A 23,231-nucleotide genomic window follows, 5' to 3' on the forward strand; every position below is an offset into this window, starting at 1 on the left:
AGAGTAAAGATTCTAAAGAATTCAGAGATGCACTGGATTTTTAAATTCTATAGGAAGAAGATGGGCTTCTTTTGGTATGACTACTTTACACAACACACTCCAAGATTTACCAGAAACAGGTGGACTTGAGCACACTTATGTCCAAAACAAACAAACAAAAAAAGGTTCTCCAGTGCTATTTCTACTATTATGTGTGAGATGACAGGGTACCGAATTTTATCCTTTGTACCTGTAGTCCCAACGTAACACAGTTTTAGGTTCTACTGTATGAATTGCCACCATCAGCATAGTGTAGAAAGATGTGTGGAATTCAGACCAGCCTCATTTCATGCATTGTTCATTGCAGGAACTGCTGGCCTGGGGTGAAATAGCTGTACCCTCACAGGCTTTTATCTTCCAAGCCCCAAAAGAAGCAGCTGAAAGTCCTGTTGCATGTAGATAAAAAATGGCGAGTAAAGAGGCTTGGAATAAGTTCTGGGTAAAAGCTGTCTCTCCTAGGAAAAGCTAGTGCTTACACAAAGTATGTTGTCTGCCAGGAAGTAATCCCAGTAGAAAAGGAGACAAATAGTCTTGAGTAAGAGCTTGAACGCCTGCCTGGGCTGTCCTAGCAGCTACTCTCTGCATGCCTCCTGTGTGAGCAAAGCCAGGCACAGAGTGACTTCTTTCCCACTTGGCTCTCTTGAAACTTACAATTTCCTGAGCACAGATTCATCCTGCAATGTAAACCTTATGGCTGCAGCTGGGCAGACACACAAGCACTGCTGATGTACCAGTGTCTGCAAACCTGCATGAGGGGTCTCTGGGAATGCCTGGCTGGGGTTGTTGCCCCTAACATGGGCTCCTTACCTGGTGTGCAATGCCAATTCGCACACAGAGGAGAGGAATCAGTACTTCTTTGTTCTAGTTTGTGCCAAGTAAGGAGCTAGGTAGTAATCCACAAAACACTAGCTCCCTAATCATCAACTTTTTACATTATTTAAATGTTTTAGCAAACAAAAATATCAGGATTTGTTGGCTACAAGCTGCACAATTCTATCACTAATTAGTGTTGTATCTTCTTAGCTCAGTTTGGTCAGAGCATGGTGCTGGTAACACCAAGGTTTTAGACTCAATCCCTGTATGGGTCATTCACTTCAGAATTGGACCTCTTGATCCTTGTGGGTCCCTTCCAACTCTGGATGTTCTGTAATTCTAATGGTTAACTGATTCTCTCACTTATGTTAATTACTCCACATGTTCAGTCTCCTCCTCCTCCTCTTGAGTCAGTGGGTTTCTAGACGTCATGGGCTGAGTCAGTGTTTTCACTCTCCCCCTGCCAAAATCACCTTTCACCAAGCTGGCACTTTAGACTGATGCCCCCGTGTTTTCCTCCTTCTGGCCCTGTCTTGGGCGTTCTGCCAAGCATCCTTGTGGTCTGTAAATTCAGCATTCCATTGTGACTGATTTCAATACATATATAATCCTAAATTCCTTTATTTCCTACCCTTTCTCAACCGCTGCAGCTACTGAGGCATATTAAGCATACAAACAGTGTTTATCGATAGATAGTTTATCACTTCGGAAACCCCTACATCAGGGGGGGACCACTGCGCTTAACCGGGGAGAGGTTCTTGCCCAGGTCCCAATGAGAGGCCGGCCCCTTGCTAACCACGTGCAGTGTCCGGGTTTTTCCTGTGAGAAAGCAACCAGCCCCTTCGCCTGCAGCAGCCTCCCCTGGCTTCAGCCCGCCCCTGCAGTGCCTTATTGGATTCCCGGCCGAGGGGGTGTTGCCGGCGCGACAGCGATCGGCTGTGCGGGCGCTGATATGCCGGAGCCGCGGAGCGTTGTATAAGAAGGAGCTGCAGGGAGGGAAGAATTAAACAGGACCACGTTTCTCCTCTGTGAGCTGAAGAGGTTAGTGGCTATTATTTAACCCCGGCTAGCTGTAATTAGGATTCGGAAGCAGGGCTTTCGTTTCCTGTTCCTCGCCTCCCCGGGATTGCTCGTCAGCGGCGTTTCCCCCTCGGTTGTGGAGAATTGGGGGAGTCCTGCAGGTCACGTTGTCCTAGCTGCTCCAAAGACACCCTCCACACCAAAGGGCACGGACCACCACCTGGGGAGGGCGTAGCAGAGAGAAAGGAAAAAAAGGGAAAAGCTCTTTGTTTGGAATAATCTCCAGGTTGCAGTGAAGCAGAGTGCTAGCCTGTAGGTGATACGGAAGTAGCCAAGTAGCATCTTCGAGTGGCCAGGGCACTGCGTGGTGAGAGTGTGAGAGGTCATGTAAAACCTTTCCTACGAACTGGGCTTCTTAGAAGTGCTGAGCTTCCTTCCGATCCTGTGAAAATCCATGTTCACTGTAAATATTTGATGCTCCCTTCTGAAACATGAGACACCAAGCAGGCTGTACCTCAGTTTACCCATGTGCAGAGTGAAAATGAGAATATTTTCCTTTTGTAAAGGGACATGGTGGGGCCTTCTTTCAGACAGCTTTTGGTGGGAGAAAGGTGATTCTTATGTTCTCAGATACGGTACAGAATCCATGTATAAACCACATTAACACTTAATTACTTTATGTTCTGTCACAGCTATCACTTATCTCTAGGTAGAAGAAAAGGAAAAAAAAATGCATCTAGGCTCAATCTACACACAGTGAAAAGACAAGCTCAGCCTTTATGTAACTCCTGGCATCCTGCTGAACTTTTGTGTTGGAGCTTGTTCAAAAACCCCAAACAACCAGTATTAATTAGGGCAACAGTTTAATGAACTGATATTGTGTGAAACCATTTTTTTCCAATTCCTTGCATTGACTTGCCAAGTTAATTTTTGTGGAATAAAGATAGTCTTTCAGCTGTTGGATCTATGGTTACAGATGTGAACACAGAATGACACTGTGCCAAGGATCAATAACATAGTGTGTGAACATCTTTCTGTCATTTGTGTCAATAAATGAGAAAATGGATACAAATGTGTTTCAATAATGTAAATCCAACTTGAAGTTTAATCTTCATAATATAAAAAGCAATGAGTTAATATTTTATTTTCAGCATATATAAGAAAGCCTTAATTAGTCTTACTAAAAACTGTCTCAAGCAGTGCATAGCACTTGGAGAAGAATTATGAATAATGCCATTCTAATGAAATATTATCAATATAATAAGAATTGATAGTAAAATACTTGAAGGTCTCTTCCTATTGCATCAGGAAACTTCCCTTATTCTGGAGTGCTGATTTTTCTGGATTCCTCTTATTGGGTTTACATCCTCACGGTCAAGAAACATTTTTTCAGATACAAATCTCTCCGTGTCTTCCAAGAGTGAGCTGAGTTACTGTTTGCGAAGAGCAGCAGTTGAACTCAGTGAAGCATGGTTTGTGTTCTTCCAAAAGGACTGGCAGTGGTTATTTTGTCGATCTCAAAAGGAGACTCAATCTTTGTAGCTTTGAACTTCTTATTCTTTGTGTCCTCATTCTTTTCTCCAGTTGTGCTAGCTGGATGTTCTACCACCCATTCCTCCCCCTGCAAACCCAATGAGCCACAAAGACCACCGCATTCACCTGTGAGCAACTTTATTTTAAATAAAGTCTAAGGGCAGACTTGGCTTTATTTTTTTTTTTGTTTTGAAGAATATCTGCTGAATCCACAGACTTTGAAAACTAAGGTCAGCAAATGAGAACAGGACCACTTTGCTCTCTGCACGAAAAATTAACTGGCCTTGTCAAAACAGGTAAAGATAAATGGATAAATTAGCTGTCCAGTTCTCAAATTAAAATGGGAATAGCTATCCATCTTACACCATGGTGTCAGGACTTCAGTAACATGAAGGTCTAGAACACACACTGGCGTTTTTGCTTTTTAATGATTACTCTAAAGTCACCTGAGTTTCATCCATCTTCTAGAGGGGGTATTGTACTCTATGTTGTGGAGATTAATTGTAGGAAGCTTCAGAGGATGTTTGCCATTATTGCTACTGTGGTCCACTGAAGCTCTCTCTCTGCACTGCCATCCTTGGCGAGGTAAGCAGAGTCAGGCAACAGGAAATTAAACACAGTTGGGAAGAAGTGGAGAAACTAACAGAGTTTGGATGGATGTGGTACTGGGAGAATAATGCCCTGAGGAAGGAGTTCTGTGTGTTACACAGCAACATCAATGTATGCAGAATATCAAGTTGTGGATACCTTTCACCTCAAATTTTCAGGCAACCATAGATTTTTCTGAAACTTGCAGGTAGTACTCAGTGTGTTAAAAGAACTTACATTATGCTCAATTCACCTTATTAAGTGAGGCATTAAAAAGGTTCCTTCACTGAGTGGGGAAGCAATGGGGCTTAGGAAAGAAAAACAGTCTAAAAGCCAAGGCACTCTTGCAGTTTAATCTTGCAGTAAAAAACCAAAACAAACAAACAAAAAAAACCAACAACCCAAATTAACAAAACCCCACTCTGGACATATCCATGCTGTGTTGTAACTTAGCAGAACAAAGGTTGCTGAGGAGCTGTCTCATGCCTCTGGAGTTGGCCTTGAACCTTGGCAAATATTCTCGTGCCTGTAAAGCCAGAGTGTGGGACTTAATCTTAAAACTGTATAAAATAACTACAACTTTGACTTATTTTCTCTCTACTCTCTAAGCAAAAAGAGCTTTGGCTGCTTGTCTAACTGAACTTAAGTGTTTCTTAGACTGTTTGCAACTCAGGCAGAGATCTACTGTCCTAATTAGAAAACATTGCAGAAAACCCATCTGACTAGGAAAGATAATGAAATGCATTTGCTAATCCTGTTCCTCCAGATGAGTACAACCCACCACTTTAACAACATGAATTGAACAATTAGCATGAAATAAGTGGGTTTTTTTTTCCCTCAGCATAGCTTTATTAACCAGTTAAACGGAGCCTGTTCACGGCAGCTAATGTTGCTGTTATAGTAACTAACCTAAATGCTAAATTAAAGGCTGCACAACACTGGCTAATAAAATAAGAAGTTCTCATGGCTCAAGTAATTTTACTGCATTTATTAGCTTTCCCTCTCAGTGAAATGTGTAGGTACAAAGGCATCTTTTATCATCTAGTTATTACCTCTGTTCTGTGAATGAGAGGAAAGAAAAGCTGCCAGAAAAAACATGGATTATTGCATAGTCCCCAAATAACAGAAAGGAAGAAGTAGTACAGGATGTGAGGGGTAAATTGAGACCAGAGTCATTCTAGTTAAAACATCATGGATGTTTCTTTGCTATGCTAGAAGCAATAAAACTTTGTGACCCTTTCTGTTGCAAGGGGAAGCAGCCCTTAGTCGGTATTTACTGTCTTTTGCAGGCTCTGACATGGATTAGTCTGTTATTTGGTGATGAACATAGAGATCTCAGTGGCTTGCTCGTACTTGTCTTTGGAATAATTAGCTGATTTTTCTCAGACACAGCACAATTGTGTGCAGCTGAAGTGGGATCAACATGTTGGTAGAGATCTCTGTGCTTAGTGTTTGGTCTTGGTGACAGAAGATACAAATGTATGAAGGACTGAGGTGGGGTGGTGGTTTGTTTATTTGTTTTGGTTTTGTTGTTGCCATTAAACAGATTTATAACATTTGAATGGAGACAGAAAATTAATTCCTGGCTTTTGTCTTCCTCTAAAGCTTTGATTCTTTAGTGGCAAAAATCTGTGAAGAACTCAGATACTCAGATAATTGGAACATGGATAAAGAGGAATTCTATACTATTGATAATTCACTGTTAAGTGATGAGGCTGTAAACCAGAGTGGTACGCTTCCGGCACTGGTGGTCATCATGGGCTTTGTCTACTTTCATTCTTGTTCAGTGTAAGACGGAGGTAGGCCTGTTTTTGGCAAGTATGGAGGACTTGGATTTGCAGTCCTGGAGTGCAGTATCTGTTAAAAACAGTCCCAAGGTGTCTGAGATGTCTCAGGTGGGTCATCCAAAAGTCAGGACAACCAATCCCAGCAGTTATTTAAAAAGTTTGCCCTAGGAAATGTGTTTTTCATTTGGAATTTTTTCTTTAAAGTCTGTTTTACATTTACTTACTTGCTTAGAGACGTGAAATAGCTATCCATGCATTTAGCCCAGTATTTGCAAATTAATGTACTGCCTGTTCTTACATGCCTGGCATCTGAAATGAGACCTTAAGGCTGAGGGCTCTTGAATAAATATTTTCAAAATAAATAGGTCATTTGCCTGACTCTCCTTACTGTTTAAAAATAATAGTATTCTGCCATGTGTTTCCAACCTAGTCCTTCTTGGAATAGCCTGACCTAGTAATATTCACAATATAGATACAATGAAGACATAGCAAAAGAACCACAAAAATAGCTATGTTATATGATAATATAAACAGGGCTTAAAGTGTCTGATCCTTTGTTTTAGGGTAGATAAGAGCTTCCTTTCTCCTTTTGCCCTGCAAGCAAGGAATCTCTGGCTGCTCTGAACCCAGTTTTTCTGATAAGTCTTCATCAGAAAGGATACTGCTTTCAAGAACACAGACTTAATTCCATGGTATCTTTGAAGAATGCTGAATTTTGCACCAGGGAGATGCATAAGGGACTTTTTTTTTTTTTTTTTTTTTTTTGTGTCTGTGTTCATGTATTCAGGCAGAGAGGGCACCTTTCAGAAGCACCTGCTGCTGGTCTGCTGCATGTTACCCACCCCTGTTGCTTGGGATAGCCAGACCTTCCCACCATCAAATGGCCTGTAATATCAAAAACAAAATTTTCCTGTCTTTAAGCACAGGAGGGAAAGTCCTCCTATCCTAGGTTCTCTTAAGCTATCAACTCCTAAGAAAGCATGAAGGTGTGAAAAACCCAGGAGTTCAAGTTTCTTTTGGTTAAATGACTACTAAATGAGATGTCAACTCCTCATCTGTTGCCCATGGGATGTCATACAGCCGTACTGACAGATGGCCTTTTTCATCAAGAGAATCATGATGAGCAGGAAGAGCTGATGCAGTTGCCAAGTCACTCTCCATCATATTTGAAAGGTCATGGCAATCAGGTGAAGCCCCAGTGACTGGAAAAAGGGAAACATCACATTTATAGCGGAGGAGGGGGGCGGGTTGGACTAGATGGTCTTTAAAGGTTCCTTTCAACCCAAACCATTCTGCTGTTTTAAGAAAAAGAAGTGCAAAGTACATTCCTTTACTGCATGCTCATTATTATTATTTTTAATATCCAGCTCCTACATGATCTCATTTTTGCTTATAGCCTATCTGGAATAAACTTTCCTATTCCAGACTGCAGAACAAATCCATCAGGAGGAAAAGCCATCCAGTCTTATAGCAAGTGTAGTCAAATGGCTTGTGATCTCTAAGTCTGTGATCTCAGGCTGTTGTTTGGCCACAGTATTACATTCTTTGTCCAACTCTGATTCTAAACAAAACCAGAGGATCTGATGACGGATTGTTGCAGATAGTTGTCATTCACATTTTCTGAGCTGCTGAGGTTCCACTTCTGCTGTTATGTACTCAAGTCTGACCATGGGAGGGAAGAATAGAGATTTAGTATCTAAGATGGTGTAAGAGACGGTCCGAAGTTTCCCTCATTTGCCTCACAACCGTTGCAAGAACAGAGACCGAGACACTGAAGACCCCAAGGGACTATGTACAGGGGTTCTGGCCTGGTTCAGGTGGATGCTGGCTAAGTGATTGCTTGCAGGAGTGCTTGCTGTACTGCCACGGTACACTGCTGCTGAGCAGGAACTTGTAAGGAGTGGCCTGTTCTGTACCTTACACCTGCTTCCCAGAGTAACAGGTCTTATCACAATGGCCTGTGAATCTCCCCACCTCCTGGCCAAGTGCCCTTCGCTTTGAAACAGACTATAAAAGTGACTTTTCTAACTTACTTTCTTTGAGAGAGATCTCCCCGCGGAAGAAGACAACACTGGCAACCCTATCTCGTCCATTGGAAGCTATAACCCCCCCCTTTTTCTCTCTTTACTTTGCCTCTTTATCCCGCTCTCTCTCTTTCTCTCCCTCTCATCCATCACATAACCCGTGCTGTTGGCACTAAAATAAAGATGCATTATTGCTGTTGTGGTTTAAACTGAAATCCCTTTGTGTCCTTTTTGCACTCTGAGATCAAGTGAACCTCTCACGACTCCCTCTTGTGTTAGCGGATTGTGACAGATGGGCATCTATAAAACAGTGACAACTTACAGGTACCCACCAGTAATGTTTGTGCTTATCATATTAATGTAAGGTGCCTTGTGTTTTCCATTTCTAATGATAAATTAATTTTATGTTTAGAACTGGTTTTGTGGAGGGGCCACAGTCATGCCTGAGATATGGATGGCTTAAATAATATTAAGCTTACAGTCTTCTTTCCCAGAACCTCAAAATGCTCTCTTGAGTTTAGTTAGCAGAAGGTAAGGAGAGAAGAAGGGATTTAGACAGACATTTTAAAAAGGAGCAAGGCTGAATAAAGTAATGAACAGGGTTGCTGTGACATTTTAGAATTGCATTTATGTTACTATTGGTGGCACAGGATGGTGGTAGCTCAGTAAAAACACTCTCTTCAGAACTCAGTGCCCTCTTTGGCTGTTTAAAGGAATGGTGCAGTTAAGGACATGAACTTGAGATGGGGACAAAGCTCTTCTCTTACAAGAGTAACTGTTAAATCATTTCACCAAAATATTACAGAAAAAATGAGATGGGTACAATCCAGTAAAATCAGGGAAAAGGAAAGAAATGCTTGCATTATGTTTCAAATGGAAGTATTCATTTCTGGAAATCTTCTACTTCCATGACCAGGTAATTTTCTGCCTCTTTTAAAAGACATACTTCCCTTTTCCAGTGCTCAGATTATTGTCTGCTCCTGAACCTTCTCAGTAGCTGTTTTAGTTATTTCAAAATTAGGTGCTTGTGCAGACCCTGCCTGTGACAGGATATTATCCATTTGTTCAGCTACAGTTATAAATTAAGTAGTAGTCCACACTGATTTGGCAGAGGAAAGAAGGGTGATACTGGGTTCTCTTATCCCAGTCACGTGGCCATGCTGGTTCTGAGTAAGTTGTGCATTTAAACTACTCTTCTGAACAGGCAGTCAGCTTCACTAAAACCTTCAAGCTCACATCTTTCAAGGCAGACTGTAAGGAGATTTGTGAGTCACTCAGGAGTGGGGTGGAGCTTTCTTCATTGTTGAGTGGCTGATTATAAGAGGCCTCTATAGGATAGGAGCACTCTGGGCTGGATTAGGGACTGGCTGGGTGGCCAGGCCAAGAGAGTGGTGGTGAATGGTGCTGCATCCAGCTGGGGGCCCATCACCAGTGGTGTCCTTCAGAGGTCTGTGCTGAGTCCAGTCCTGTTCAATATTTTTATTGATGACATGGATGAAGGTATTGAGTCTTTCATTCGTAAATTTGTGAATGACACTAAGCTGGGAGTGTATGTTAATCTGTTGGAAGGTGGGAGGGCTCTGCAGAGAGACCTGGAACAGTTGGATGGATGGGCAGAGTCCAATGGGATGAAGTTTAATTAGTCCAAGTGCTGGGTCCTGCATTTTGGCCATTTAACCCCCTGCAGCACTGCAGGCTGGGGACAGTGTGGCTGGACAGTGCCCAGGCAGAAAGGGACCTGGGGGTGCTGGTGACAGCAGCTGGACATGAGCCAGCCCTGTGCCCTGGTGGCCAAGAAGGCCAATGGCCCCTGGCCTGGATCAGGAATGATGTGGCCAGCAGGAGCAGGGAGATCATTCTTCCCCTGCACTCGGCACTGGTGAGGCCACACCTGGAGTGCTGTGTCCAGTTCTGGGCCCTCAGTTCAGGAAGGACCTTGAGATGCTTGAGCGCGTCCAGAGGAGGCAATGAGGCTGGTGAGGGCCTTGGAACACAAGCCCTATGAGAACATGTGAGGGAGCTGGAGCTGTTCAGGCTGGAGAAACAGAGACTCAGAGGTGACCTTATCCCTCTCTACAGCTGCCTGAAAGGTGGCTGTAGTCAGGTTGGGGTCGGTCTCTTTTTCCAGGCAGCAACTGACAGAACGAGAGGGCACAGTCTTAATCTGTGCCAAGGGAAATATAGGTTGGACATTAAGAAAAAGTTCTTCATGGAAAGAGTCATAAAATACTGGAATGGTTTGTCCTGGGAGGTGATGGAGTCAGCATCCCTGGATGTGTTTAAAAAAAGACTGGATATGGCACTTGGTGCCATGGTTTAGTTGAGGTATTAGGGCATTGGTTGGACTCAATGATCTTGAAGGTCTCTTCCAACCTTGTCATTCTGTGATTCTGTGAAATAAAGAAGGCAGGGGTGGTGTTTATTACCCAATTATAGTTATTTTTACAGAGATTTTTGGAGAGGGTCTTTGAAGTTGCCAGCAGCTTCACTGGTCCTAAACCAATGAGATTTAACAAAGTATGTAGAAGCTATGATGCTGTTAATATCCTGGCACAATCCATTCTGTAACCTTCTCCAGCTAGTGGCACCATGTGAACTAAATCATCAAGTCGGTTTATAAATTTTCATGAGTTTTGTATTCGTTACATATTCATGTTCATGAGCTGAAATATATGTTCATCTTTCTTTAGACATGTTTTAAATACAGGTAGTTTTTGACTGTCTTTAGCCAAGTAGAATCTTCCACTTTGATTGAAGTTGGACCAATTTGATGACAGTTTTTTGGGGTCCTTTTGGAGACTTCATGCAACAATAAATCTAGTGATGGTGAATCTGTAAAGACACAGACAGTTGTAAATAGGAACCAATTTATAGGTCATTCTTTTGCTCATTTATTAACCCTGGGCATGAGCCTGAGTATGTCAGGTTCTACCTTGGCATGCTTGAAGGTTCAGGTTTTGGCATGCTCCGAGTGGTACAGTCAAATCAAAACTAGTGGTATTTCAGCCATCTTTCTGGCATATAAAGCTACATCTCTTCTTGCAGGAATCACAGTGTTTGATGTGGGTAAACCTAGGAACTGGGAGATGCGAGGTTTGCTTTTGCACTGTATTCAGTTATACACAAATAAAGCACTGTTCTTCCTAAAACACTTTATGGAACTTCATGGAACCTAATGTGCAGTTGCAGTACTGTGGGAAATATGCTTTTAGAGGTTTTCTGTAGCCTTCTTAATGTTGGGGGTTTTTTTACTGTTTTATCAGGTTTTAGTAAGATGCCAAATACCCCCTCTAGTGGTTTCTGATACCTCAGAAAAGGTGTTTGCTTTCTTAGGACAATTTTAACACATGAGTATTTACTTGACTGCTAAAGCACATTGAATTGCAGACTAACTCTTCATGAGAGAGAGGCTGGCCTTTGTGATTTTTGAGTGTTGTGGTGCCCATTAAGATGAAAAATACTGAGCTCTAAAGTTAGCAGGGAGTAACTGTAATTGTTACTCTTCATTCAAAACTTTCTGGTTTTCCCTGCTCTCAAGCAATTTATGACATTTATAGATTTCCAAAAGGTAATGGAGAGGAACCATTGCATTTTTCAGGCCCTACTGAGTGGTAGACTGATAAAATTACAGAGGGGGTAGGGCATAATTTTTAAGATTACAACATTATGCAAAAGTTCATCTACTTCCTAAGTTATCTTAATGTAATTATTAATGAAAAAAATTATTATATCACCCTCAATTTATTTTAGAAGGGTGAGTACTTCTTTTCTTCCCTGGGTTAAGGGATGAGAAAATCAGCTAAAGAAAGTACACTTGTCTGACTAGCTAAATTCTGTGTGTATATTGTTTTCTTTGAAGAGAGTATGAGGCAGGCCTTCAGTGTTACGAGTTGCTGTCATGCTAGCAATGCAGGCAGAGGGTTTCATCAGCCATGGTAAGCGGTATCTTTATAGTGACTGCAGTGTGTAGTAGGAGTGCTTTTTTTGTTTGGGGAATTCTCAAAATAGGTCAGCCTGTTGGAGATCTGGGATGCAGTGACCTTTAGCGGACCGGAAGATAGGTATCATCTATTGGGTTGAGTCCATAAGGATATTAAAAGAACATACTTGTAGCTGGATATGTGTTTTGTTCTAGTTCATACTAATATTAGTCAACAGCAAGAGCTCTTCCTTTTTAATGGGCTTGTAGGAGTATTCTCATTGAGATTTACTTGAGATTAAAGCTAGGCAAGCATATAATTTCTTTTAGGTTTTGGGTTTCAGACTAATTTAACAACAAGAGAAGGAAAAGAAACTTACTGTTTTGTTTATTGTAGGGCATTGTTTTATATAGATATTTCAGTGCAAACTTGAGTTATATTTTCTAGATGTCTGATCTGTATGGGATTTCCTGTAGTGAAGAAGAAAGGTTGTAATAATACCTCCTTCTTACATTGCACTTACTGTCAGTAGGTCTGAGAGTGCTTTACAGAAGAGGGAGGTTTCCACTCTTCTGGAACTGGGACTGAGAGGGAAAAGGGGGCATGATTTTCTTGCCTTGGGTTAACCAGTGAACTTCTGTGAGAAAGTAAGAATACAGCCTAGAAATACAGCTTTCCTGCTTCTGCTCAGCCCAGCTCTGCATTCTTTAGGCCCTCTGAAGAAGAAAGAGCTTGTAGAAAGGACTGCAGTAATTGGCAGAAAAATGCAAAGGCAGATATAGTAATTGAGAAAATATTTCAGAACATTTTTCTGTAATTTTTCATCATCACTTTCAGTCATGTTATTGCAAAAGCTTGAAAACCTCTTCTGAGTTTAACTGCAAAGATTTTAACTGCAAAGCACTTGCCAGTCTATCAGGTGAGGTGGAGAAGCTTCTTCTCTCAGTAAGTGACACAGCAAAAACAAGACAGGCAGTGTAAGCGAGTGAAGGGAAGGGGCTGAGATTCTTGGGCATGTCTCATGGGCTGTCCTGTCATCTACACCTCTTGTGATTAGCTCTGAGCAGTTTTCCCAGAAATGAAGGTATGGATAAGTAGTTCTCCAATTAGTTTTTTAAAACACACGAAAAGCACTCAGTTTTTAAAAGTGTAAGACTCAGCATGAAACAGCATTTCCTTTGTATGAAATAGGTGTTTTAAGCAGAGTCTCAGTAATTAAGCGTTCAGACACTTAGCTGTGCAGAGACTTTATGCTGGGGGGTTTATTGCTCTGTAGGGAAGCTAGGGGATATGGTTCATGGTCCCCAGTGACCTGGCAGAGTTCAACTTCGTGATGTCTTTAGTGTTTGTGCAGATGTTTAGTCAAAAATGTGGTGGAGGATGTTTCATGGTTTGGTTTTTTTTTCCCCTTTTTTGAGTTTGTACCATTTTTAGCTTTATTCAGGGTTATTTTCTCAGACACAGATTGGTAGTGTAGCAATACTGCTGTTTGGTCACCTGGAAAATTAGGATCTGTGAATCACTGACAGCTCCAAAACATGCTTGTTCTTCTGAATGGACTTTACTCCGAAGCAATTGACTTGTTGCTTGTTAAATCCCTCTCCCTCTCCCTCTAGAACATAAAAGCCTGAAAGAAATTTTGGGTACATTTTGTGGCTCTCTTTGCTTTAGGCATATGCTAATTAGCCACATACAAGCAGCCTTTTGCTTAAAAAGTAGCAGTCATGAGACTGCAGTTATGTGCAATTGTTTATTTACCCATCAGAAGTTTCACAAGACATGCTTTAATTCAGTCCAGAGCAGTTCCTGGCAGCTTATTAAAAGTAAGGGTTTAATTTTTTTTTTTAAGGAGATATTTTTATAAAATAAAAACTGACGTCCTTCATGTCTGTCTCTAATTAATTTTTCAGGTGCCCCTAAGCAGGCTTAGTACTTTCTTGGATAGTTTCAGACTTAGCAGTGTAGGTATATTGAAATGTAATTTGAGTTTCAAATGAAATGAGTCAGAGTGAAGATAGGTCCCAGAGATATGTAGAGAAGCTATTTTAAAAATATTTTTCCTCTTCAGACTAGCAACCAAATCTGAATCACAAAGGGTGACTACAGTCAAGAGAACAGTACAAAATGGTCATTCTTAGCCATGCACGTACATCACAGAACTTCTGTTTCAATCCGCCACAGTGTGGAATATGTCACATATTAAAACCAGATCTTCAGATTTTTTTCAGTACTTCTCATGGCTTTATATTACTTTTGTGAGATGATTTTGCTTCAAGTATGGAGTTGCAGGCTCTGGAAACTAGCCATGTGATGGGTGTCAGGACCACGGCAGACTCCAGGGTTAGCAGAACTGTGTTGAAATAAGTTTTCCTCCTGCTCAGGTATTAATGCTGGAGACCGCATATCTGTTACAACTGCAGTTCTTTATTATCAACCATCTGCTGAATAAAGGTGCTTGTTTCGCAGCTTAACACAGCATCTGACCATATATCAATGTAACTATATCAACTTCAGCTTTGGCAGTCAGCTGGAAAATCGTAATTTAATTGGTGAAGCTGCATATAAAAGTAAAACAATGCAGGTGTATTGTTCAAGTGGCGTTTAAAAGCCACAAAGAAAAGCCCTCTGGCTGTTTCCAAAGTACAGTGGTGCCAGTCAGGATGAGAGATTGTTTTCTGATGGCAAACCTCTATGACAGTTGGTGCCTTGAAGTTGTAACTCACTCAGCAGAGCCGGTGTGCCTGTCAGAAGGCTGTGGCCTGGGTTGTGATAGCCAGAGATGGGTGGGAGAGAGGAAGAGGTGCTGGTGAGGGTAGGTATTTTAGTCTATAACAAACAGCTCTCAAGGAGGATGTGCATGGTTGCTCTATTACTTCTAGGTGCTGCTGTTTTCCTCTGAAATGTGAAGACTGTAAATGGTCTTGGCAGGTTTTTGAGAAAATTTCTGATTCTCATTTTATGTTCAATTAATGTTTTGAAGAGAAGTGATAAAGAGTGTTGGGAGTTACCTTTCTGACTGTCTTTTTCTTGCAGAAGACTACTTTTCTCTCTAGGTTGCAGTAAAAGCAGAGCAAAATTTATCCATCATGCTAACTGAATTAAAACAATAATTTTTTTTGCCTTTTTATTTAAGATCTTCAATTGGAAACCTGTGCCGGATCTCCTTCCAGGCGATACTTCAGCATATACAGAAGTTAAAGTGAGTAACTGGTTTCCTGCAGAAAATAAGGTATTTATGCCTTTGAACAGGCTGCTAAATTTTTAAATAACAACACTAACAGAATCCACTCTGTTCAGCTTCTTCTTTCTATGCTCTGGGCAGATGTTTCATGCTAAGGGTAGACAATGAGAGCAAGATGTGGTGGAACAGGATGTAGCATGTCCAAACACCCTGAGTACAGCATCCGCCAGGCCTCTGGGTATTTGAAATCAGAAAGTTAGGGCTGAGAGAAACCTCAGATTTTCACCTTGATGATTTTACAGTGACTGCTGTTGTCTATTTGTTATTTCCCTATTTCCCTTGTGTTGAGGAAGGTTCTGCAACCCTCATCTCAGGGCTCTGCTGCAGTAAGAGAGAAAATATTTTGTATGATGTCTAAACAACAAATCCATTTGAAGGGAGCTCTGGAAAACTTTCTCAGTCTGTTACCAAAAATCAGTAAAAATAAAAACTCCTTAACGCCAGTGTAGCATTAGGAAGCCGGAATTCCTTATTTGGCCAGAGGCATGAGGGGATATCTCCTCCAAAAATCATGCATGCTGAATACAGAAAAGGTCTTTTTTATATACTGTATTTTACATATATATTCATTGATTTTCCCAGAATAAACATACATATGATGATAATTTCCCAGAAATCATTAACATATTTTACCTTCCCTTTACATATATGTTCTTTTGTTCTGGGGTCCCTTTGGTGGTCCCTGGTGGTTGGCAACCCCAAAGTCGTACCTGACTTTTATTTCAGAATGGGTATTATGCAGTCCATAGGCCATTTTTTTTGAAGAATAAGCATTGTGTTAACTCACCAGGTGCAGGCAGTTTTTCATCTGGCAACAAGTCCAGCCCGGTTTTCTGTTAGGTGAAAAGATCAGGCTGAATCCAGCAGCCTGAAAGAGGCAAGACTTGCATAGCCCTGATCAATATTTGGGCTTAAAATGTATTCCCAGCACAAGCAAGCAGGGCACACATACACGCCTTGTATATGTGTATGCATGTGTACATGTCCAGACACACAGATCACAGACAGAACATTCAAAGAAACACAGCACCAGCAGTCTCATCCTGCTCACCTCTCTGAGCAGAGTGAAGGTCTGCTAGGAAGGGTGTGTATGTATGTTCTTATGTACGAGGGGGATCCCTCCAGCAGCCAGGCTCAGACACCCATAGTTCAACTGCTGAGTATGCAAAAGTGAACTAACCTTGACAACAATATTTTCAGATTAAATACTTACCTGTGAGGTTTCTGCTACTCTCAATATGCATGTGGCACTTGAAGCAGTACACTTAAAAACACCAGGCTAAGATTGCTTCAGGAAAGCCTCCTGCATCAGTGTTATGCTGTTACCTATGACTTTAACTACAAAATGTTTTGATTTTTGATGTAAGTCACTCATTTGTATTTGTGGCAACGAGAGTTTGAAAACTGCAGGGAAAATGCAGGAGGCTTACTGAAATTCTTTATAGATCACAGGAGAAGGTGCTTGTACTCATTCTGTAATGTGTAGACATGCCATGAGAAATTTACTTGAAGGGGAGATAATTTCTAAGTTCTGCCTTTTAGCTTGCTTCTGCACTACTTTGCATGGCCTTAGTGATGTTGCATAAAACAGAGGTTAGCCTCACTTCCCTCAGGCTTATCTCAGTGTTAGCAGTTTTGAGATTTAGGGTCCCACTTGTGATTGCGCTGGGGAGGAACACTGTTGCTGGGTGACAGATTTAATTGGACTTACTCCATTGTTTGATTTGCTCCTAAATATTCCTGCTTTGCTGCTAAATTTTGCAAGAATATTTGGGTATAGACCACTTCTTTTTTCTTTTTTTTTTTTTTTTTTTTTTTATTACTGCAGGATACCCTAGCTCTAATGCAGGAAATATGCAGCAGAAGCACAGAAAGCTCAAGAGCAGAGGGGTGATGGTACAATGATATATTGGTGTAGAATAAATTATCCTCCTCAGCTATTTGCCTTTCTCAGCTCTTCCTCTGTGTCATGCAGGGCTCATCTCCCTTGGTAAGGAGCCTCTTGTGCTGGCTGTCAGGGGGGAAGAGCTCCCACCCAGTCAGTGATGGCCAGCATCCCCCTTGTCCCAGTTCAGAGGGGACCTGTGGAGAGCCTGGCAGGGCTGCCTGCAAACTGACCAGGGTGGGTGCTGCTGTGATGTGGGAGGCATTCCTAAGTCACAGCATGTGAGCATGACAGACATCTCCTAATCTTTTCATCATCTCTCTTTGCTTTCATATAGCCAGTTAGGAAAGGGTGGAGAAAATGCTTTTGGACACTGGCCAATATACTGTTGTGTAACTTAGAGTATGACTTTTTTTCAGTATAACAGGAACCAAAGTTCAGAAGCCTTGAAAATGCCTCTGAAATCTTTTTTGTTAAAGCTTTAACAGAAATCACTGATTTTAAGAAAACAGCATGAAAGGCAGAGCAGTTTGTGTTTTTGGTTTCCTACTTCATTATTTTTGTACTTGAAAGATTATTGTAGCTGTTATCCTCTTGACAGAAGGTTTGATAGGTTTGAAAGAAGTAGTAAATTTTTATATATTCATCTGGACTCTCAGATGAGAATTCTCTATTCTGCTCTTACCTGGTTTGTAACAGCTCTGAAAAACACCTAATTTACTTCTTTCCCTGAGCAGCCTGTAGATTTTGGTGTGTGAGCAAAATAAGGGTAATAAAAAGCCGCAGCAGGGATGCAAACATAGCAATTTTTCTCTTGGCTACGTGTGTAAGCGGAGGTTCCAGAACGTACATTTAGTAGCTGTGTATTAGCCACCAGACCCTTGACCTGGACCAAATGGCTCGTTGCTATGGCAACAGGTTGCGCAGTAACAGGTTTTGTTCTTGGGTTGAAATCATCTTGCTTCTCTTAAATGTTAGTTTTGAGGTCAGATGTTCATCAGAAGAAACTAGGAAATTGTTTTTTCAAAGGAGAGGCAAAAATATTGATGTTCAGCTACCTGAGCATCTGCAGAAAGAAATTCTTTGTTCCCTGGAGAAGGCAGTCAGCTCTCCTACTTTCTCCACTTAATTGAAATAGAGGTCTGCAGCTAACCTGAAAGGGGAAAAAAAAAAAAAAAAATAGTTCTTGGAAACAACATGACTGTAGGAGGTGTAGGAGGTTCAGGGGAATTTGCTGTATGACTCCAGCTCCCAGTCTTGCTGAAGGCAGTGGGAAAATATTAACAGCTTAACACTGCACTAACCTTGAAAATTTCTGGACCTAAAGTAAGCTCCTGATCAGCTCTTTTCAAGCTTGACTTGTGAGAGACTGGAAACATTGATGTCTCGAGGCATTATGGGCTGCATCTGTGTGGAGGAAGGGGCAGGTCAGGCCTTGCTCTGGCGAGGCAATGCCCTGCCCTGTACACCCCCACCCCAGAGCCTGTATCCCAGCCTGGCAGCAGCTGCCAATCCCTGGCACACCAGAGACAATGCTCCGTGCCTGCCTCTAGAGCCCCTAGCTCAGCTCCTGAGTGGCCAAATGACTGGAAGTCCCAGCTGGGAGTAGGGTCCAGGGAGACTAAGGGGTATTTAAGGCCAAAGACAAGGCAGTCAGATGTCTTGACTGTACCTCCTCTTGGAATGTCTGTCTGGACACTGCTGGAACCCAGAAGCTGGTAGCTGTATTTGGTTTTTTCTATATATTTTCTTTTTTTTTCTTTCTTTCTTGCTCTCTCATCTAATTCCCTCTTCTTCAATTTTTGAGTAACTTAAAATTGAACTGTCTTAGTTTGCAAAGTTGAATGGGCCAAGTTAATGCTTTGAAAAGTGTTTTCTGTTGGTTGAATGTTGCACTAAACTTGCCAAATTTCTCTGATATTTTAAAGTTGCCAGTAAAATCTTTTTTGTTGTTTTGACCTCTTGAAAATATCTTCTCAGTATTTTTCCTGTGCATCTAACTCAAGAGTACATGAGCAACTGTAAGCCCTTTTCAAAGTTTTCTTGATCAGTGTTGTCTGGAGCCTTACAATACTAAAAAAAGTTCTTGCTGTGACAGTGATCAAACAGTGTGGCAGGGGCATGGGAGGTTGAAGGATTGCCAGCCATGGGGGCAGTCAGAACTCAGCATGGCCCTGGTGCAGCTGAGTGGGGTTTGGATTGGCTGACCTTCTGGGGCTCCTTTCAGCTGAGGTCATTCTGCAAGTCTGTCTCTTTTTGGCCGAAGAGAAAAGTAAATGCGATGGAGAGCCCAGACCAGGACTCTGCCTGTGGGTGGTACTGAAAATGAGTTTTGTGGTTACATTGTCCTCCTTTCCCACAGCCTCTGTCAGCCCTAAACACTTATTTTCCCTCATGAATAGTGTCACCATGCCATACCACAAATACTTATTAATAAAATGTCACTGTAATTCCCCTAGAGAACTCTGATATACCAGTAATTTCTTTTCTTACACTAAACATGTTGCTCTGTGTTTTACCTTTGTATCTTTTTGGTATAATATGAAGTGAATGGCATTCATCACCATAGGCAGGAGCTAAAAGGAAAACAAAATACAAACATGGCATGTGATTGGAGAGGAGATCTTTTTTCCTTTGTGCCAGCAGCTGTCAACCTCTTTCACTGCCAGAACAGTCACTTAGGGCTTTGCTGCTGCACTGTGATCCTGTCAGACAAGAGGCACAAGGAGGAGTTAAGTGAGGTTGTCCATTTACCCATCTCAGTCTCAGAAAGATGTGAAGGGCTGCAGCCAAGTAGTGTAAACAATCTAAAGAGCCTCACTCAAGTGAAGGGATTGGCAGTGGCAGGAAGAAGACTGAAACAAAAGAAACAAAGATTGAAGCAGAGATACTTTGATGAGATGAAATGAACAAAAAATGAAGAGGGTCTGATCAGATTGTGAATGTATTTTTCCAGCTACATTTGAGTCGTGCAGGGTTGCCTGAGACAGAAAGGACTAATTAGGTCACCCATTTTATTTTCCTGCCAAATACACTTTTGGTTCTCTGATGCCTCTGCCAGTGCTACAGGTAACCTTGAAGAGCACTGAAGATAGGGTTTCCACCACTGTTTTTTTGAGAAACAATGCTGTTGAAATGCATGATCCACAGTAATCTTCCTTGGATCCCCCCATCACTCATTTTAGGCCATTTTCCTGTAAATTTTCAATCAATTTACAAAGTGTTGCTAGTCCTCAGGGTGCTGGGACAGTGCAGGTTTGAAAGGCTTCATCAGTTGCCAAGTGCTTCTGCAGATCAACAGCAAATCATAAAACCAAGAAGAATTTATTGCCAGAGGCCCATCAGCCCAGCCAGTGAGTGCAATACCTGTCTCATCCTCCATATTATGCAGTTGTGTCAGCAATTGCATTTGGGAGATGTAAATCTTAAAGACATGCCTGCTTGTCATTAAAGAGATGGCAGAGCTTTCTTTGTGCATGGAAATGTCAAGCAAGCATGTTGATCAAATTAGATGGTTGGTCACAGCTTGACGTTGTAGGATGTGCCGGTGGTTACACGGGGAATGAAAAGATGCGCTTTGCTTCCTGTCCCAAAGTATTCCAGCTATGCTGCTGAGCACTGGGACTGTCCATGTGGCACCGTGCTGCAGACGCTCAGGAAGTCAGCAGGGTTTATATAAAGCTCTGCTGGGTTTGCAGAACCTTTTGGCTCCTTTCCAGCTTGGAAGTGGCGATATAAATAGAAGAATGTCTCGCTTTTGAAGTCTGTGTTCTATTCACGGAAAGGAAGAACTTTGCTGGCGCTGTGATTTAATAGCTGTTAAATACAAATCTCAAGACCAGTCCTATGACAGGCTGAACTTCTTGATCCCATTTCAATGGGATATGAGTGAGCTCAGTAGCCTGTAGCATCACATCTCTGTTAGGTGGTTGCTGACACCTGAATAAGGTTTGGTGCTATGAAAGCAGGGTTCAAGAGTATCCATTCTCCCACCTTCCCTCCAAGTTGCGCTTGTCCCTGTTAAAAGAAAAAAAAATGTTGCCTTTTCTTTTTTTCTTTTGGACAGATGAGCAAAATGTTTGGGACTGTGGTGGTTGGAGTTGGAATTGCTGGCTTAGCACGAATCCGAGACTTGATGAATCCGATGCCTTCCAGCCCTTCAGAACACCTGAAACTCTTCGGATTTGTATCCAGGTTAGAAATTTCATCTTAGCATGTCAAATATGTATATTGCAATGGGTTTTTTTCTTCTTTTTCATTCCAAAAAGGGAATGTTCATGCAAATATGCCTGTCATTCTGAGTGGCAGCTCACAAGTGAGCACAGAAAGCTTTGCAAGAGGGAACAAATAGGTTACCTTAGTGAGATATTTTTCAGAAATTACTAAAATAAAAACTGAGAGATGTTCTTGCTGTAGAATCTGTGTGATAAAAAGAAATTGTCTGACTGGAATTTCCTGTAGATTTAAGGTTGTGCAGGCAATAAGTACTCTAATGATCTAGTGTCTGCATGACACTTCTAGAAATGCTAAAAAAATAAGCTTTACAGAGTTTTAAAAAGTTGTTTTGCAAAAACATGTTCTAATGCCCCCAATACTCCAAATTCTGGAGTACTGAATAAATAATAAAATTCTAGTATTTTTTTTAAACCAGGTATTGAACCTATAGATATCTAAAGAAAATCCTGTGATTTGCTACATGCAATAAGGTTGCTTTTTATCCTTACGCTTCTTAGAGAACAAGAGTTTTTTTCACTAGTTTGGAACTGTGGAAATTTAGTGTGTACCTTCCTCTGAGCATTCCTGCTGGACTTGTCTGACCCATTACAGTGGAGCATAAAATTTTGAAATAGTTAGGCAGTACCTTTATGGATCTCAGATTGTGAATGTATTTTTCCAGCTACATTTGAGTCGTGCAGGGTTGCCTGAGACAGAAAGGACTAATTAGGTCACCCACTTTATCTTCCTGCCAAATGCACTTTTGGTTCTCTGATGCCTCTGCCAGTGCTACAGGTAACCTTGAAGAGCCCTGAAGATAGGGTTTCCACCACTGTTTTTTTGAGAAACAATGCTGTTGAAATGCATGATCCACAGTAATCTTCCTTGGATCCCCATCACACACAAACATCACCTGTCTCTGCTTTCAAGTCCTGCTTGTGGCCTGCCTTCCTGCCCTCTGTCACCTATCCTAATATTGTCAATGCCTGCTCCAGTCAGTAGTAATGTAAAGGGCTTTTGGAGGGATTGTATTTTTCATTTTCAGGTGGAGCTGTGCTCAGCTTGCTGCCCAAGAGTGCTTCCCCCTTATCACTGACATGCTGTGTGTGTTGCAAGGTGAGCCATCATAGCCAAGCATCTGCTTTGTCCCTCTCCTGCTTGTCTGTACTTGCAGTTGTGTGTGTGCCTGCCATCTCAAGTGCTTTTGACCACATTGCCCAGGATAGTGGGGAGAAGTTCTCCCATAGGAGCAGTGTACTCTTTCAACTCACTCTTACAACATCTCTTTGATAATAATGCTTATTAAAAACCAAAACACCAAAACCAAAAACGACTTGACAGTTCAATAGCAAGCCAGTTTCTGGACTGATACCACCACCTGCACACTTGTCCATTTTTGTTGGTTCTCTTCTCCATTCCACTTCTGTCTGTAAGTGCTCATGCTCTCCCTGGATAAGAAACTGGTTGTTATATCCTGGTTGAACTCAGGGAGACAGTGGTCCATGGGAACAATTTTTAATTACTGCTACACAACGTGTGGTTGGGAAGAATGGACTGTGACAGATACTCTGGTTGTATTTATGCTAAATATGCAGGAGGAGTTTTGGCAATATTAATGAGGCAAAGCAGATTAGCCTGGAAGATGCTCTGAGAAACAAAGACATCCATGCAGCCTTCATCAGCACAGAGAACAGAAGCCATGAAGAAACCATCAGGTATTCTGGGGGGTCCCCCACCCCCTCTTTTTCTCCTTTCCCCTGTATTTTAGATGCACAGAGGAGCTAATGTAATGCTATTGCAGGAGAAGATATGAACATTGAGGAAAGACTGCCAGACTAGAGGCCTGAAGTGAATGATAGTGAGTTCCCTAGAGCACCAATAAGCCCTGGAAGAGAGTAGGATTTAAGATGCATTAATTTCCCAAGTAATTCCATTTCCACACCTCTAGGCCTGTGTTTGATGGACAGGCAGCTTAAAACAGGATTTAAAGCCTTTCCTCACAGATTATATTATGGAAGGGTAATCCAGTGCCCCACTCCAACTGCTTATATGTCTGTAAATCAGAAATTGCAGTGCTCAACGCTGTAACATTTTAGCAACTTGATGTGGGTGAGTGAGGGAATTCTGTGGCAAAAGAAGAATTAAAACCCCACTCCCCTGCTGTTT

The 23,231-nt window shown here is 41.7% G+C and overlaps 1 protein-coding gene across 5 annotated transcripts in view; it reads left to right on the forward strand.

The window, feature by feature from the left end:
• Window positions 1-1,741: 1,741 nt before the first annotated feature.
• The window catches only part of BLVRA (biliverdin reductase A), a 31,899-nt gene continuing 10,409 nt past the window's right edge, over window positions 1,742-23,231 (forward strand). Inside the window, exons 1-5 of one of the 5 annotated variants that reach the window (XM_014248737.2) lie at window positions 1,742-1,893; window positions 14,858-14,923; window positions 16,794-16,861; window positions 20,917-21,044; window positions 22,661-22,780. In XM_014248737.2, the coding sequence (XP_014104212.2) occupies window positions 16,820-16,861; window positions 20,917-21,044; window positions 22,661-22,780 (290 nt within the window). In that variant the 5' untranslated portion in view covers window positions 1,742-1,893; window positions 14,858-14,923; window positions 16,794-16,819. The other 4 variants (XM_014248740.2, XM_014248739.2, XM_014248736.2 and 1 more) reach the window with 4 other exon arrangements.

The sequence above is a fragment of the Pseudopodoces humilis genome, chromosome 1 (assembly GCF_049639895.1).
Source record: "Pseudopodoces humilis isolate 2021_Gansu_Grassland_sample_001 chromosome 1, ASM4963989v1, whole genome shotgun sequence".
Lineage (NCBI taxonomy): Eukaryota > Metazoa > Chordata > Aves > Passeriformes > Paridae > Pseudopodoces > Pseudopodoces humilis.